Source organism: Silurus meridionalis, chromosome 23 (genome assembly GCF_014805685.1).
Source record: "Silurus meridionalis isolate SWU-2019-XX chromosome 23, ASM1480568v1, whole genome shotgun sequence".
Classification (NCBI taxonomy): domain Eukaryota; kingdom Metazoa; phylum Chordata; class Actinopteri; order Siluriformes; family Siluridae; genus Silurus; species Silurus meridionalis.
Window position 1 is genome coordinate 9,217,651 of NC_060906.1, and position 12,855 is coordinate 9,230,505.

The window sequence follows — 12,855 nt, forward strand, 5'->3', positions numbered from 1 at the left end:
TTTGTATAGACATATTCCCTGTCTATAAAAGCTTCTATTTCTCTGCACTGCTTGTCGAAATGTAATATTATAATTATTATAATATTACAAAAAAACTCAATGCTTCTAAAAAAATGTCAATAATGACAATGTTTCACTTTTGCTATTGTATCAATTTTCTAGATTTTGATAGACACCTTGAGAGGTATACAGAACAGTTTATGAATGCGGGGAAAATATTATCACAGATGTGTTTATGACTTTTTTTTACTGAATAAATGTTTTGAAATGGAGCAAACACTTTCAGAGAAAGTATGCTTCAGGGAAAGGAAAAAATACAGAGACAAGTCATTTTTTTTAATCTAATTTTATGTGGGTTTCATTTGAATCTTCATGTGAACATTATTATTTGACATTCTATGATTTTTTTTAATATCCTTTTAAACTCAGTGTTTATTAATACACCTTAACAACAACAACAAATAACATTTTATTAGTCTTGTATAAATTGTGGGGATTGTGGTTCTGAGAGTAATCATTACTCTGGTGACTTTAATTATCAGCCATCCCACTTCCCTACAGAATGAAAGCAGACGCTTAGGGCTACTGACATCTTGTAATTTGTGCATGTCAGAACTCAAGGTATGACAAGACGCTTCGAAAACACACACACACACACACACACACACACACACACGCACGCTCTTATTATTGTAGACGCATGAGCCCCGCCCACTTTCCTCGGAACCCTTCACGTTAGAGCGGCTCCTTTAAGAGCGCAACACGCGTCGCGACACGCCAGAGCCCCTACTACAGTGGCGTTACTGAGCGCCCAGGATAGGATACCGTGCGGACACGCGCATCCACACGCACGTGTGCGCGCACACATACACACACACACACACACGCATATACACTTACATACAAACGCACACAAACCTCAGAGACACATAGATGGAATTATAAGAATGGAATATCTCTGGGTTCTGTTTACTGTTGTTTCACAGTTTGTCGTCAAACCAGGTAAGATGCTGCTTTGGAATTGCAAAAAAAAAAAAGTTATTGAACACTGTTTTTGTGCGTAAAAATGGTGAATCGTAAATTGGGTTGTGTGTGGGGAGAGAGGGGGTTTGTTTGAGGATTAAGAGTGTGTATTGGTGTTTTGCGTTAGATGCGTGTGCATGTTGTGCTTTGGTGCGTAAAATGGTTTGGATGCGTAAACTGTGTATTAGGATTGCTGTGTGTGTGTGTGTGTGTGTGTGTGTGTGTGTGTGTGTGTGGAGAGAGAGGGTGCGGGGTCTGAGGGGATTAAGAGTGTGTAGCTGTTTTGTATTAGATACATGGTGCGTAAATATGTTTGATATGCTGTGGATCGCAGTGTGTGTGGAAAGAGAGAAAGAGGGAACTGGCTGGGAATTAAGAATGTTCACAGATGTTTTGTATCAGATATGCGCGCATGTTGTGCTTTGTGGTGCTGGTGGTGATGGTGATGGAGTTTGGTATTATGTGGGATGAGAGACGTATATGAAAGTCTCGAGCTTGAAGCACCTAAGCGCTCGAGCCGTTCGCACTATGCATCCAGGGATGAGGGAAGCGCACGGGCTTTATAACGCAGCAGTGTGGAAAAGTGACACCTGTAGGTTTGCTGAAGCGTGGTGTTCGTGCAGTGGAAACTTTTGGGTCATACTTATTGGAGCACGCTTTGGCTGTTCGGATGCATGGTGCATTGATGGAATGCGTGTTCTCTTTCTTTCTTTCTTTCTTTCTTTCTTTCTTTCTTTCTTTCTTTCTTTCTTTTCTCTCTCTCGTGTGTCTTGGGCCTTGGTGATGAGCAGTCACTGGAGGAGATCAGGAGAAACCGGATATTGGCGTGCCTAGCCGCGGGGTGATAACGTAACGCAGCGCTGCTCGTGCGGCTCGCGCTAAATAATTCATGGCGCGCGCCCATGTCCGACGCGCGCATCACGGCGAGAATAAAAAAAAAAAAAAAAAGGGATATATGTTGTGCATTTACTAAATTGTTTAGTTATAATATATGATGCCTATAAATATTTAGGCTGTAGCCTTACAGCGTTTTAATAGTAGTAGGAACGATTAGGCGCGCGCTGACGGTAAGCGACACCGTCACGTGAACGACCTCGTTAAAGCGCGTCTGTTATCCCAGACGACCAGACGCACCTTGCTGTACGTTCCGAATCCATCCTTTTATATCTCATAGCTTTGAGGAAAAGACTTTATCAGATGCCAGAATCCTTCTAGACTCTCAGAAACAAAGGGTACAAAAGGGTTCTTTTGCATGCGAGCCGCTGGTGCGCTGCCCTTATCTAACATTCTCTTACAGAACCAGTCTCCCAGGCACGGATCCAGGGGCCCAAAGGAGTCAAGAGGCACCAAAGCCATTGCCTTATACTGTATAAACGTAAAGGTCCACACATTAATTTTAAAGATGGCACCAGACATCATGATCACTTACAGAGCGAGTATTACAGAGGGTTGGAATTGTTATTGATGGCATTCAATACATGCCCAGGAGTCGTTCTTTCAGAATCCTCAACTTATCTTTGTATCTGGAAAGATGCACTTAAAGAGCACATATTTGTAGAATAAAAAGTTCAATACGCACATTGGCAGGAGTATGCGCATTATATTATATGCGCCATGCGTTTTGCACACTTTTATTTCGTGCCACACTGAACAAACAAACAAATAAAACAAACAGGCAAACAACTAATATTTAAATGCTAAGACGATTGTTTGACTTGCTGTAGCAACAGCAACACAAAGCAGTAAATGTAGACTGTGTTCTTCACGGGACCAAACCGGTTCTTCTGATGCACCTTTTTTTTTCTTCTGGCTTGTTTATTTTCCTGGAGGTTGCCAGATAAGCCGCAGGCTGCATTATAATGAACGGCCATACTTGAAGATAAAAAACGTCGAAGGCGCTTTAATAGTTGGACTCAGGCCAAGACAGCAGTGTGGAGTTGGAGTGTGGAGAACACACCGACTGAACCAGCTAGTTTAGTTTTGGATGGAGACCTTCTCGCTCAAACGACGGCGTTAAGACTGATAGTGCAGGATGTCAGGAGGTCTTTCCAGGTCGTACACTGCTTCCAGAGCCAAATAATGTTCAGAAATACATCAGCCGGCGCAGACAAATCAGCTATATACACATAAACTCAATTAATCCCACCAGTCTAAAGCGATTTTGCAGACCAACTGGCCCATTGTGGTTTGGTCATCGAGGTCACATGACGGCTGTAGGTATTCATTGAAGAAAGACCTATGGAAAAACCTATGCAAACTGAGTATATTTAAAATATATAATGTTCTTTTTTTTTTATTATCTTTGTAAGGTGTTGTCTGATTCGCATGCATCTTATTGGAAAACTACGGTTGCAAATAATTAGTTTTGACTTTAGTGTTCTGTATTGGAACGCGTTTTTTGGCTAAACCCTTACCCCAGCAGTTTTCTGTTCATTCGGATTCTGTATTTGGCATTGAGTTGTTACATAAGGAAGTACATGATAGATATGCATCAGTTAGATGCATTGAAAAACGATAGGAAAAATAAAAAACATTCACTATGTAACCAAACGTTTGTGGAGATCATTGATCATTAAGCTCATAATTTTATTTCCCACAAAATGTTGCTACAAAGTTGTCACTCAACTGTGTTGGTTATTCCGTTAAATTTGGGCTTTCCATTCCCTGTTCCATCATCACAATGCCTGTGCGCACAAAGCAATGTCAACATAGTTATACTGTGCATCCGTGACTCAACTGAAAAAACTGACTGAACCCCAGACCTCCTTACAAACATCAGTGATATCTCAATGCTCCTGGAGCAGCTGAATGATGAAAAGACACTTCAAAATCTAGTGCAAAGGCTTCCCGGAAGAATGGAGACAAAAAGGGGGACAAAGTGTTGGAATGATAGGTATGATGGTCATCTGTCCAAATACCTTTGGCCACGTACAGAAGTCTATTTCTTTTGGGGATATTGTATGTTAATATTGCAATTTTATTTATATTTTTTAAATTTATTTTTTATATTGAAATTGCAGAAGCCAGCACAATGCAAATACGGCCTCTTACTACAGCAATGCATGCGATTCAGTACTTTTGCAACAGGTTCGACTGGTTTAATTACACATAAAAAGAGACAAACAATTATTTGCCTCTCTCCTTTAAATATGATGCAGTAATCGAATATGTGTGTATATGTCAGCTCTTCTACTGCAACAAAACATTTTTACCAGATTATTTGCCAATCCATGCCATTAAAGTCAGGCCGTCAATCACCAGTGTGTCAAAAGATGAAGCACTTTTTGTCACGGCAACCTGTTTTTCCTCTCAGGCAACAGCATATCTTGTTTAAACAAGTTTTTTTTTGCAAACAGTTAAATAGGGAAAAATTAAAAAGACTACTTTAATATAAGATCTTTTTTAGGTTGAGTTGAACAGTCAAAAGGTAGTACGAGTATGTCAAGTGATTGTCAAGGTAGTAAAAGTGTTTACATTGACACAATTAAGCAGATGGACCCAGCAATAGAAGCATGGTAGTGTTGGGATTTGAACTCCAGATCTTCCAGTCAGAATTCCATCTTCATCTGTAAGCTACCACTTAGCGTTTACTGGCAATGTTTTATGTTTGTTCTATGTCAACTCTATGAAGACATGTTGTCCCAAAGTTGGAGTGGAAGAACTCAAATGTTCTGCACAGAGCAATGACCTCAATCCCACTGTACACCTTCAGTATGAACTGGAACACTGACTGAATCCCAGACCTCCTCACAGATATCAGTACTTGATTTCATTTAAACTCTTGTAGATTAACAGCCACACTCCAAAATTCAGTGGAAACCCTTTCCAGAACAGTGGAACTTTTAATAACAGCAAAAAGACAACAATGGCATGTAAAAATGCACAAATGGGTGTGTTGTTTGGGTGCCCACATACCTGACATAGCAACTAGCTATTCTTAGTGAGTTCTAAGTGAGTCTTCGTAGCCGAATAATGATTTATACCTGGAAACATGATTAATTCATATTAATTACATATAATTTGTTTTGCACATCTAATAATTAATTTTGTCACATAGCATCAAAATAGAAACATGCATGCTGATATGCAAGGAAACAAAGCTGCCAAACCCAAAAACAAGTTTTTATAGCCAGATTATATTCAGCTTTGTCAGTAACAAAAAATGTAATCCTTGGCAAACTGCAATAAATATTGAACATTTAAATATTTAAAAAAGAATTGTTCTCAGTACATGACTTATAAAGAGCTCCTTAAAGCAGCACTAGATGTGGCAAAGATTGTTGTCCAGATCCTATAGTTTGGATGCTTTTTTCCCCCTTCACAGGTCTTTAACACACTGTAGCACACTGTAACCATCACTCATCTGTGCATCCACTGAGAAGCAAAACAGGCAACAGGAACCAGTCAAATCTCACAATAGAGAAATTTACTATAAACCAGGAACCTCTAAACCAAAGTAAACATGCCGGTAGCAGATAATCCTAAAGTATACACACTCATATATATCTGGTGACATATTTATTGTTGACTCTCTTTCTCACTTGCTTATTCATATGCACACACATACACACAAATACCTCTGCATAGGATTGAGCCATTTTCCCACTATTTAGCTTCTATACTTTTCTTATTTTTATGCTCTGCTTTTGTGTCACCTTATGACTACTATAAGCGGATGAAGCAGTATTTTTTTTTGGACCGTTTTTAAATCTTATCAGTAATTCAGAATAAGGAAGTGTTATTCATGTTATCTCAATCGCAAAGCACGATCAGTTAGTGGATACAATTTCAATGAAAACGTACAAATGGGGCTAGTTTATTTCTACCCTTTATGTGGAAAGGGCTGAACAGTAATTGTGTGTGTATATGTTTGCACTTTATGCATGGTTACTGTTTACTTTTGTAGAAAAAAAAATACTATATGCCATGCTGTCCTTCTGTGCAAATTCTTGTTCAAACATTTGTATCCGTGTTATGACTCCTTGGCATGTTTGTCAGTCACATGCAAGGAGTATTCCTGTGGAAAGTTGCACGCTCAAGCAGCTGACGTTTGATTCACGGAGTAGCTTGTACAAACAAACACTGAAAGGCAAATTAAAAGTGTATTCCTGAACAATACAATGCCATCAAAAAATAGTTACACATCAGATAATAGAAAGAAATTGTAAGGCTAGGTTTGATGGGCGTGTTGATTAGTATTTGTATTGTGTTGTTCAGAATTGCGAAGGCAGAGGAAGACACACCGTTTTTCCATTCCACTTTGCCAAACATGTTTGTAAGCTACTTAAACCGGTGCATGTTATGACAAGGTAATTTGTCATTAAGAGCAAGAGGAGCTTCAGTCATAGATAAGGTCATTGGGAAAAATGGCTCAAACACACACAGACACACACACATACAACACACACACGTGGAACTGATAATGTTCAAAACAAACGTGTGATGATTGACGAAGATTATAAATTGGGTGAAATTCTTGGAGAAAAATAAAGCAAGCTGATCTCCTGACTGTGATGAAATGCAGAGCAGCATAGTAAATGCTACAAAAGATTTTTTCTGAAAGCTCTATGACTCCAAAGGTAGAAATCGATTCAGACACTTGGTGTGCTGTAAATGAGCAGCGGTCCTATTTCTGTCAGGGAACCTCAGCCAACTCTTTAGTTGTTCGGTAATTACTGGGTTGCTCTTAAATTCCTATATGTGTAGGGTTGAGTGTTTATTTTTAATATAGTTACTGTGAACCCAGTAATATTTTTAGGTAAGGGTGGGTAGCGTAGTGGTTAAGGCGCTGAAGGTCATGAGTTCAAATCCCAGTCACACAAAGTTTCCACTCCTAGGCCCTTGAGCAGAGCATTTCTCTACTCAGTTGTATGTATGAGATAAAATGTAATATGTTCTGGATAAGGGCGTCTGACAAATGCCATCAATGTAAATGTTTAATACGGTAATTTCTTTATTTTTTAAACCAGGCAGTACCAGGCCCGTAATTACACCAGACGGATCCCAGCTTGCGGTGCAGCTGGATGAAAACCTCCTTCTTCATTGCCATGGTGATTCCGAAGTGCGTTGGCTACGGGAAGATCGTCCAACCCGGATAATAAGGGAAGAGCAGAGGGACCACCAACTGTCAACCATCAAAGTGCCGAAAGCGAAGCCGCAGCATCAAGGCAAATACATTTGCTTGGAGGAGTCTTCGGGAGAGGAGAGTTTCATTTATGTGTATGTGAAAGGTAGGTGACTCTCATAGTCTATTGTGTGTTTAGGAAAAAGAGTATTGTATCTGGTAGGCCGAATAGTAGAGTTCTTAGCTGTGATATGTATGCATGTAGGGACAGATGTATGCCATTTATAACCCTTCCCTTTATCTATGGACTGCTTATGAAATGATGGACCATTTGCTTTTTAAATAAGCCAAATCTTATAGAACCTGGTATGTTCTGTGTACAAGGGTGCTTGCTCAATCTTTTTTATCTGTCTTATTTTGTTTCCTTCCTCACACACTTTGTCTCAACCGTTTGCTTTGCCCCTCTCAATCTGGTGCCTCTCTCTCTCTGTCTCTCTGTCTTTCTCTTTCTCTATCTCTCTCTTTCATACTGCAATGTCATGTCTTAATCTAAGACCCTTGGTTGTGTTTCATTGGTTCTTGATTTAGCCTTCCTCTTAGCAGATCCTGACAATGCCTTCAGGAAGACAATCATCCCAGACATCATGGCCAAGGAAGGAGACACTGCTTTAATCCCCTGCATCGCCACAGACCCCAAAATGGCCAGCCTGCAACTGAAGACATGTGATGGACAGTCACTGCCTACAAGGCTGAGATACACTGCTAACACTGAGACAGGCATTTCCTTGTTAAATGTCCAGATCAGCTACAAAGGATGCTACATCTGCAGTGGAAAGCTGGGAGAGAAGACAGCCCTATCTAGGGAATATATGCTTAATGTGCTAGCGGGTGAGTGATAGTTCTCTTTCAGTTTTCTCTCAGTTTTCTGTATTAATCTGTATTAATCTGCTATATATATATATATATATATATATATATATATATATATATATATATATATATATATATATTGATTCTGCAAATCACTACTACATTACTACTTAAAGTTTGTTGAATATTTGTCCTGCTAACATTTTTTGCCCTGATTGGCTATCAGTTCCAGTTGGACGGCCCAATATTACACTTCAGGAGCAAAGCAGAGTTCTCCTAACTCAGGGTCAGAAGCTCACACTCACCTGCTCCACTTCCAATGTCAACAGTGAGATCAAGGTTAACTGGTTCCCACCACCTGGTGTGGTAAGAGCACAGGCAAATTCTTCTATGCACACCTGTACTATTTTACACACACACACACACACACACACACACACACACACCCGTGCACATTCGAAGTTTTTTTTAAGTAACGACCCAGTTACACTTTGCATAATAACTGCATAATTACAACATACACAAAATTACTATGCAGCACCAATGATAGCTTATAAAAAAAGCAATTTTTTACATGTAAGTACTATATTTTCAACATATGAGCATGTACATATTACAAAAATATTGAACTGGGACTGTAAACCGTTATATGATGCAAGATGTTGCAACCTAATATGCTTCAATATGTAATACAGTGGCACACTGATCAAGGCAATCTCAAACTGAGCCTTAAAATGAGCAACCTGCTTTATGGCTTAGAAAATCTAATCGGAAATCTATCATGTGACTTACTGTCTTTTGTCTGTCCCTTTTTTTTTTTACTGATTTGGAGACAATATTCCTGTTGTACTTCTACAGAAAGCTTCCGTGCAGCAGAGCTCCCAACTTTTGACAGATCCTGTCCTGCACAAACGCACAGCCACACTCCAAATGCAAGCTGTGACAGCTCAGGACTCGGGAAGCTACCGCTGTGAGGCATGGAACAGCATAGGGTCTACTGCTGAGAGCGTCTGGGTGGATGTCTACAGTAAGGCCGCTTGTCAAATGACACATAAATTTACACCACAACATAGACATTTTAGTTTTGCTTTAGTAAAATATCATTAGTCAGGTTCATGTACTCCAAAGAAATTTGCATGACTTTGTTTGTGCCCCAAATATATATGGGTATATGTGGGTTTTTACATTCAGGCAACTTTTTAAAAGAAAATTTTCTTCCATTCTTTTTTTGTCTCCCCACATTTCACTGTCTCCCCACCTATCCAACTTTACCATGTGTCTGTTCTAGGCAAAGGATTTATTAACGTGACCCATGTAGATAACAGGACGTGGAGAGTGCGAGAAGGAGAGAGCTTGTCCTTGGGTGTGAATTTGGAAGCCTACCCTAAACCACATGTCTTTTCCTGGAGCTACAACCGGAAAAATCTCACTAACACAACTGAGCATGTTATCACCACACACTCGCATGCACACAGGTATGCACACACCTGATGTACACATTTGAATTGATCACCATTCATTTGTGCTGTTTGTTTTTTTTCTACACATGATGCTTTATTGTTCTTTTTTCTTCACAGTTATCGCAGTCAGTTGAAGCTTGTGCGTCTGAAAGTATCAGAGAGTGGGGTCTACACTTTTCTGGCTTCCAATGGGGATGCTAGTGTCAACCTGACTTTTGAAGTTCATGTTCTAAGTAAGTGTCAATAACAAAATAAAATAAAAAAAGATATATATATTATATATAGGAAGTCGGGAAGTGGGTCCTCTTCAGTTAATCATGTGACTAACAGCAGTGTGTTACACAGTTGTTACTATAGTGTCAAATAGCATATGCTGTACAAACGTTTACGAACATGATTGGTTCTCTGTTTACTATAATCTATTATGGCTGCAGATTTAAAAATAATTTAATATTGCCCAAATAAAAAGTTCTTTTTTATTGCACATATCATCTAACCAGTAATTTGGCTTTATCCTTTAGGCAAACCAGCAATTGTATCTCATGAAGGTCCGGTCGATGGGCAAGTGCGCTGTGTGGCCGAAGGTTATCCCCCACCTCAGATCACATGGTACTACTGCGATCAACCCCATGCCAGGTAGGCATGCTTATACATTGCCAAAATGTTCAAATTTTGGTACATTGCAGTCTTTCCATATTAAACCTAATCTTCCAGGCAAATGGTGCACCACAGGCAGCAGTCGTGTTCATGGGGAATTCAAGAGGTGTGGTTTAAAAGAATGTAGTGTGTACAAACAGTCAGAATAAGTTTAATAAATGTCTGTATCTGTATAAGTTAAGCACACAAAATAATTATTTATTAATTGAAACTTTTTAAAATGAATTTAAATCCAGGTGAAGTGATTTGCTTTCTTTTTTCTCAGTGTTTTTTATTGTTTTTCTGTCCCTCAGAAATGCTAAAAAAAAACACTGGAAAAACAGCCTGTTTTAGCATGTCATAAATAATGTCTATAAACACTTTGTAAAACATGGCCTCTGTTTATGTTGTGAGCTTCATATTTAAGCATTTACTTAAAAAAAAACTTCTTCCACCTTATCCCACCCTATTCTGATGCGCACTTTCAGTCTCTGAAAATAACATTTTATAAAAAAATGTATCATGTACCATATATTTCAATCGGTATTCATATCCGTTTGAGTATATTTGTATTATTGGAATAATTAAGTATATATATTTTTTAGTTCTATCTTTGTTCACCAATCAACCTATCAAACTACCAATTAATGCTGATACTAAATCAAACAAAAAAAATGCTAAAATTATCTTTTTCTTAATAGGCTAAGGTGATGTTCGATGATCAGAGCAAGCGGATTGGTCAAATGGCTCTATCATGATCAGAGCAATAAGCCTATGATAGGTGATTAATAGTCATGTGAGTCTGGAAGATAATAGAGGAACAGTGTGTACTTAGAGGGACAGTTATTCTTAGATGACACACTACTGAGCGAAAACTCAGTATCCCGAACACCACCAAAACAAACACTGTACTATAACTTAGCAGACATTGAGTCATTATTTCTACATATAATCAAGCTTCCATCATTTCGCAACTTTAACATAAACTGTATGGTACATTGTTCTGTTCATAATGTCTATCCTGAATAGCTGAAAGGTGTGCGTTCAAACCTGTGAATGCAAAGGTAGTTCCAGTCAGTTTAATTAATGGCCTAAATTTAACAATGATAACTATATAATATGCAAAAAAGTGTTGCATACATAGTGGGACTGCTTTTGAAAACATTTCCTAATGTTCTAATTGAGCAAAATGGATTGTTCAATCTTTTGATTTGCCAATTTTGATTAATGGTCTGGGGCATAAGATGAATTTTTTACAGTTGATGTGAGATATATAACATAAAAAACAGTACAAAGAGTTAACACCAACAGATTTGTATTTGAATATTTAGAGACGTGACATAGACGCACATACTGTAATTCACACACATTATCTCTCATAACTATTTATAAAATTTGAATCCATTCCTATGGCACTAGTTTATCTCTGTGTATGATTTAAAGCTGCAGAATTCTAGATCTAAGGATCTAAGAACTAAAATGAACACAAATTAGTAATTATTTAAAATTCGTAGGTTAGTTTTGCACTGTCAACATCAACTTTAACTTGGTTCACATAGGGTGACTATTTGCCTGTGTACTGTGCATTAAAGTCATACACCCAGCCATGGATTATCCCTTATATTTAGAACAGTCATTGCCATTGTTTGATGCAGTTCTTTTCAGTCCATTTGCGTAAAAAAACCATAGGAGACACTTTTTTACTTTAGAAGCTAGGAATCTTCTATTAAGAACTGTCCCTGCTGTTATTTTATGGCGGTTTAGATAATAGTGAAATGCATTAGGAATTTATTTTACCCTTGTCTTAGCATGAAATCCACTATCTTTTTTGGGTAAAATCAGCAATTATTGATGGTAAGCGGTTACAAAATGCAATTAATTGATACATAGATTGAATTAGTGTAACATTACAATCTATTTGCTCTGAAATTAAGCTTGATGCATGTATGTGGTCTGTAGGATTCTTAGGTTACAAAAGAAAAAAAAAAACGTTTTGGAATGTCTTTATGATAAGGCCTAGACAAAGCAGCACTACTAGACCTCCATGTTATCTATGTTGAGCATGTTGGAACATGTTGGTACGTGAATGCAGGGACATCGGAAAGACATTCAGTCCTGTGACTTTCTGTTTAACGTTCATTTGGTGTTAGTTGCAACAATAATACGGTATGTCGGTGTTAGAACAATTGCAAATGATTTTTAAACAGCTAAAGTGAGCATGCATAATTGCATGTCTACATGTTGTAACTTGTGTGTAGTTATTTTTTGTGTATGCGTATGTGAGTTCGAGCCTCTGACATCAATTGCTGCATGTTCCTGATTATTGTTTATTATGTGACCATCTAGGTGTTCTAATTTGTTAAATGCCACACAAGAGGAGGAGGACGTTGTCACAGTCACCATGACTAACCCACCCTTTGGGAAGGGAGCGGTGGAGAGCCGCTTAAACATCACCAAGAACAATTACCCCACCCTGGAGTGTGTGGCTTCAGCTGAAGGCGAGATTGTCTACACACTGTTTTCTATCAGTGGTGAGAAGACAAACAAATACATACACCCTCCTCACACAACAAAGCACATACACAGTTAAGGCTTAATTCCTAAAACCCATCCCATACAGGGAAGAAACAGACAAAGGTCCCAGGATCTTAGGTGATATGTCCCCCAGTCATTACATGTTATTCAATTAAACTGAATGTTGCTAGTGCGCTTCTGCTGATGCCGTAAGCATTCTGCTAATATCTGCTAAAATACTCCAATATACAGATATGTATAATGTTGCTAATACTTGTTAAGAGCTTA

The 12,855-nt window shown here is 38.5% G+C and overlaps 1 protein-coding gene across 3 annotated transcripts in view; it reads left to right on the forward strand.

Moving 5' to 3' along the window:
• The first annotated feature begins 776 nt into the window (after nt 1-776).
• The window catches only part of kita (KIT proto-oncogene, receptor tyrosine kinase a), a 28,836-nt gene continuing 16,757 nt past the window's right edge, over nt 777-12,855 (forward strand). The window contains exons 1-9 of one of the 3 annotated variants that reach the window (XM_046836324.1): nt 777-1,002; nt 6,993-7,253; nt 7,676-7,975; nt 8,184-8,323; nt 8,816-8,984; nt 9,246-9,432; nt 9,535-9,650; nt 9,939-10,053; nt 12,400-12,584. In XM_046836324.1, coding sequence (XP_046692280.1) covers nt 948-1,002; nt 6,993-7,253; nt 7,676-7,975; nt 8,184-8,323; nt 8,816-8,984; nt 9,246-9,432; nt 9,535-9,650; nt 9,939-10,053; nt 12,400-12,584 — 1,528 coding nt within the window. In that variant the 5' untranslated portion in view covers nt 777-947. The remainder of the gene's footprint in view (nt 1,003-6,992; nt 7,254-7,675; nt 7,976-8,183; nt 8,324-8,815; nt 8,985-9,245; nt 9,433-9,534; nt 9,651-9,938; nt 10,054-12,399; nt 12,585-12,855) is intronic. The other 2 variants (XM_046836325.1, XM_046836326.1) reach the window with 2 other exon arrangements.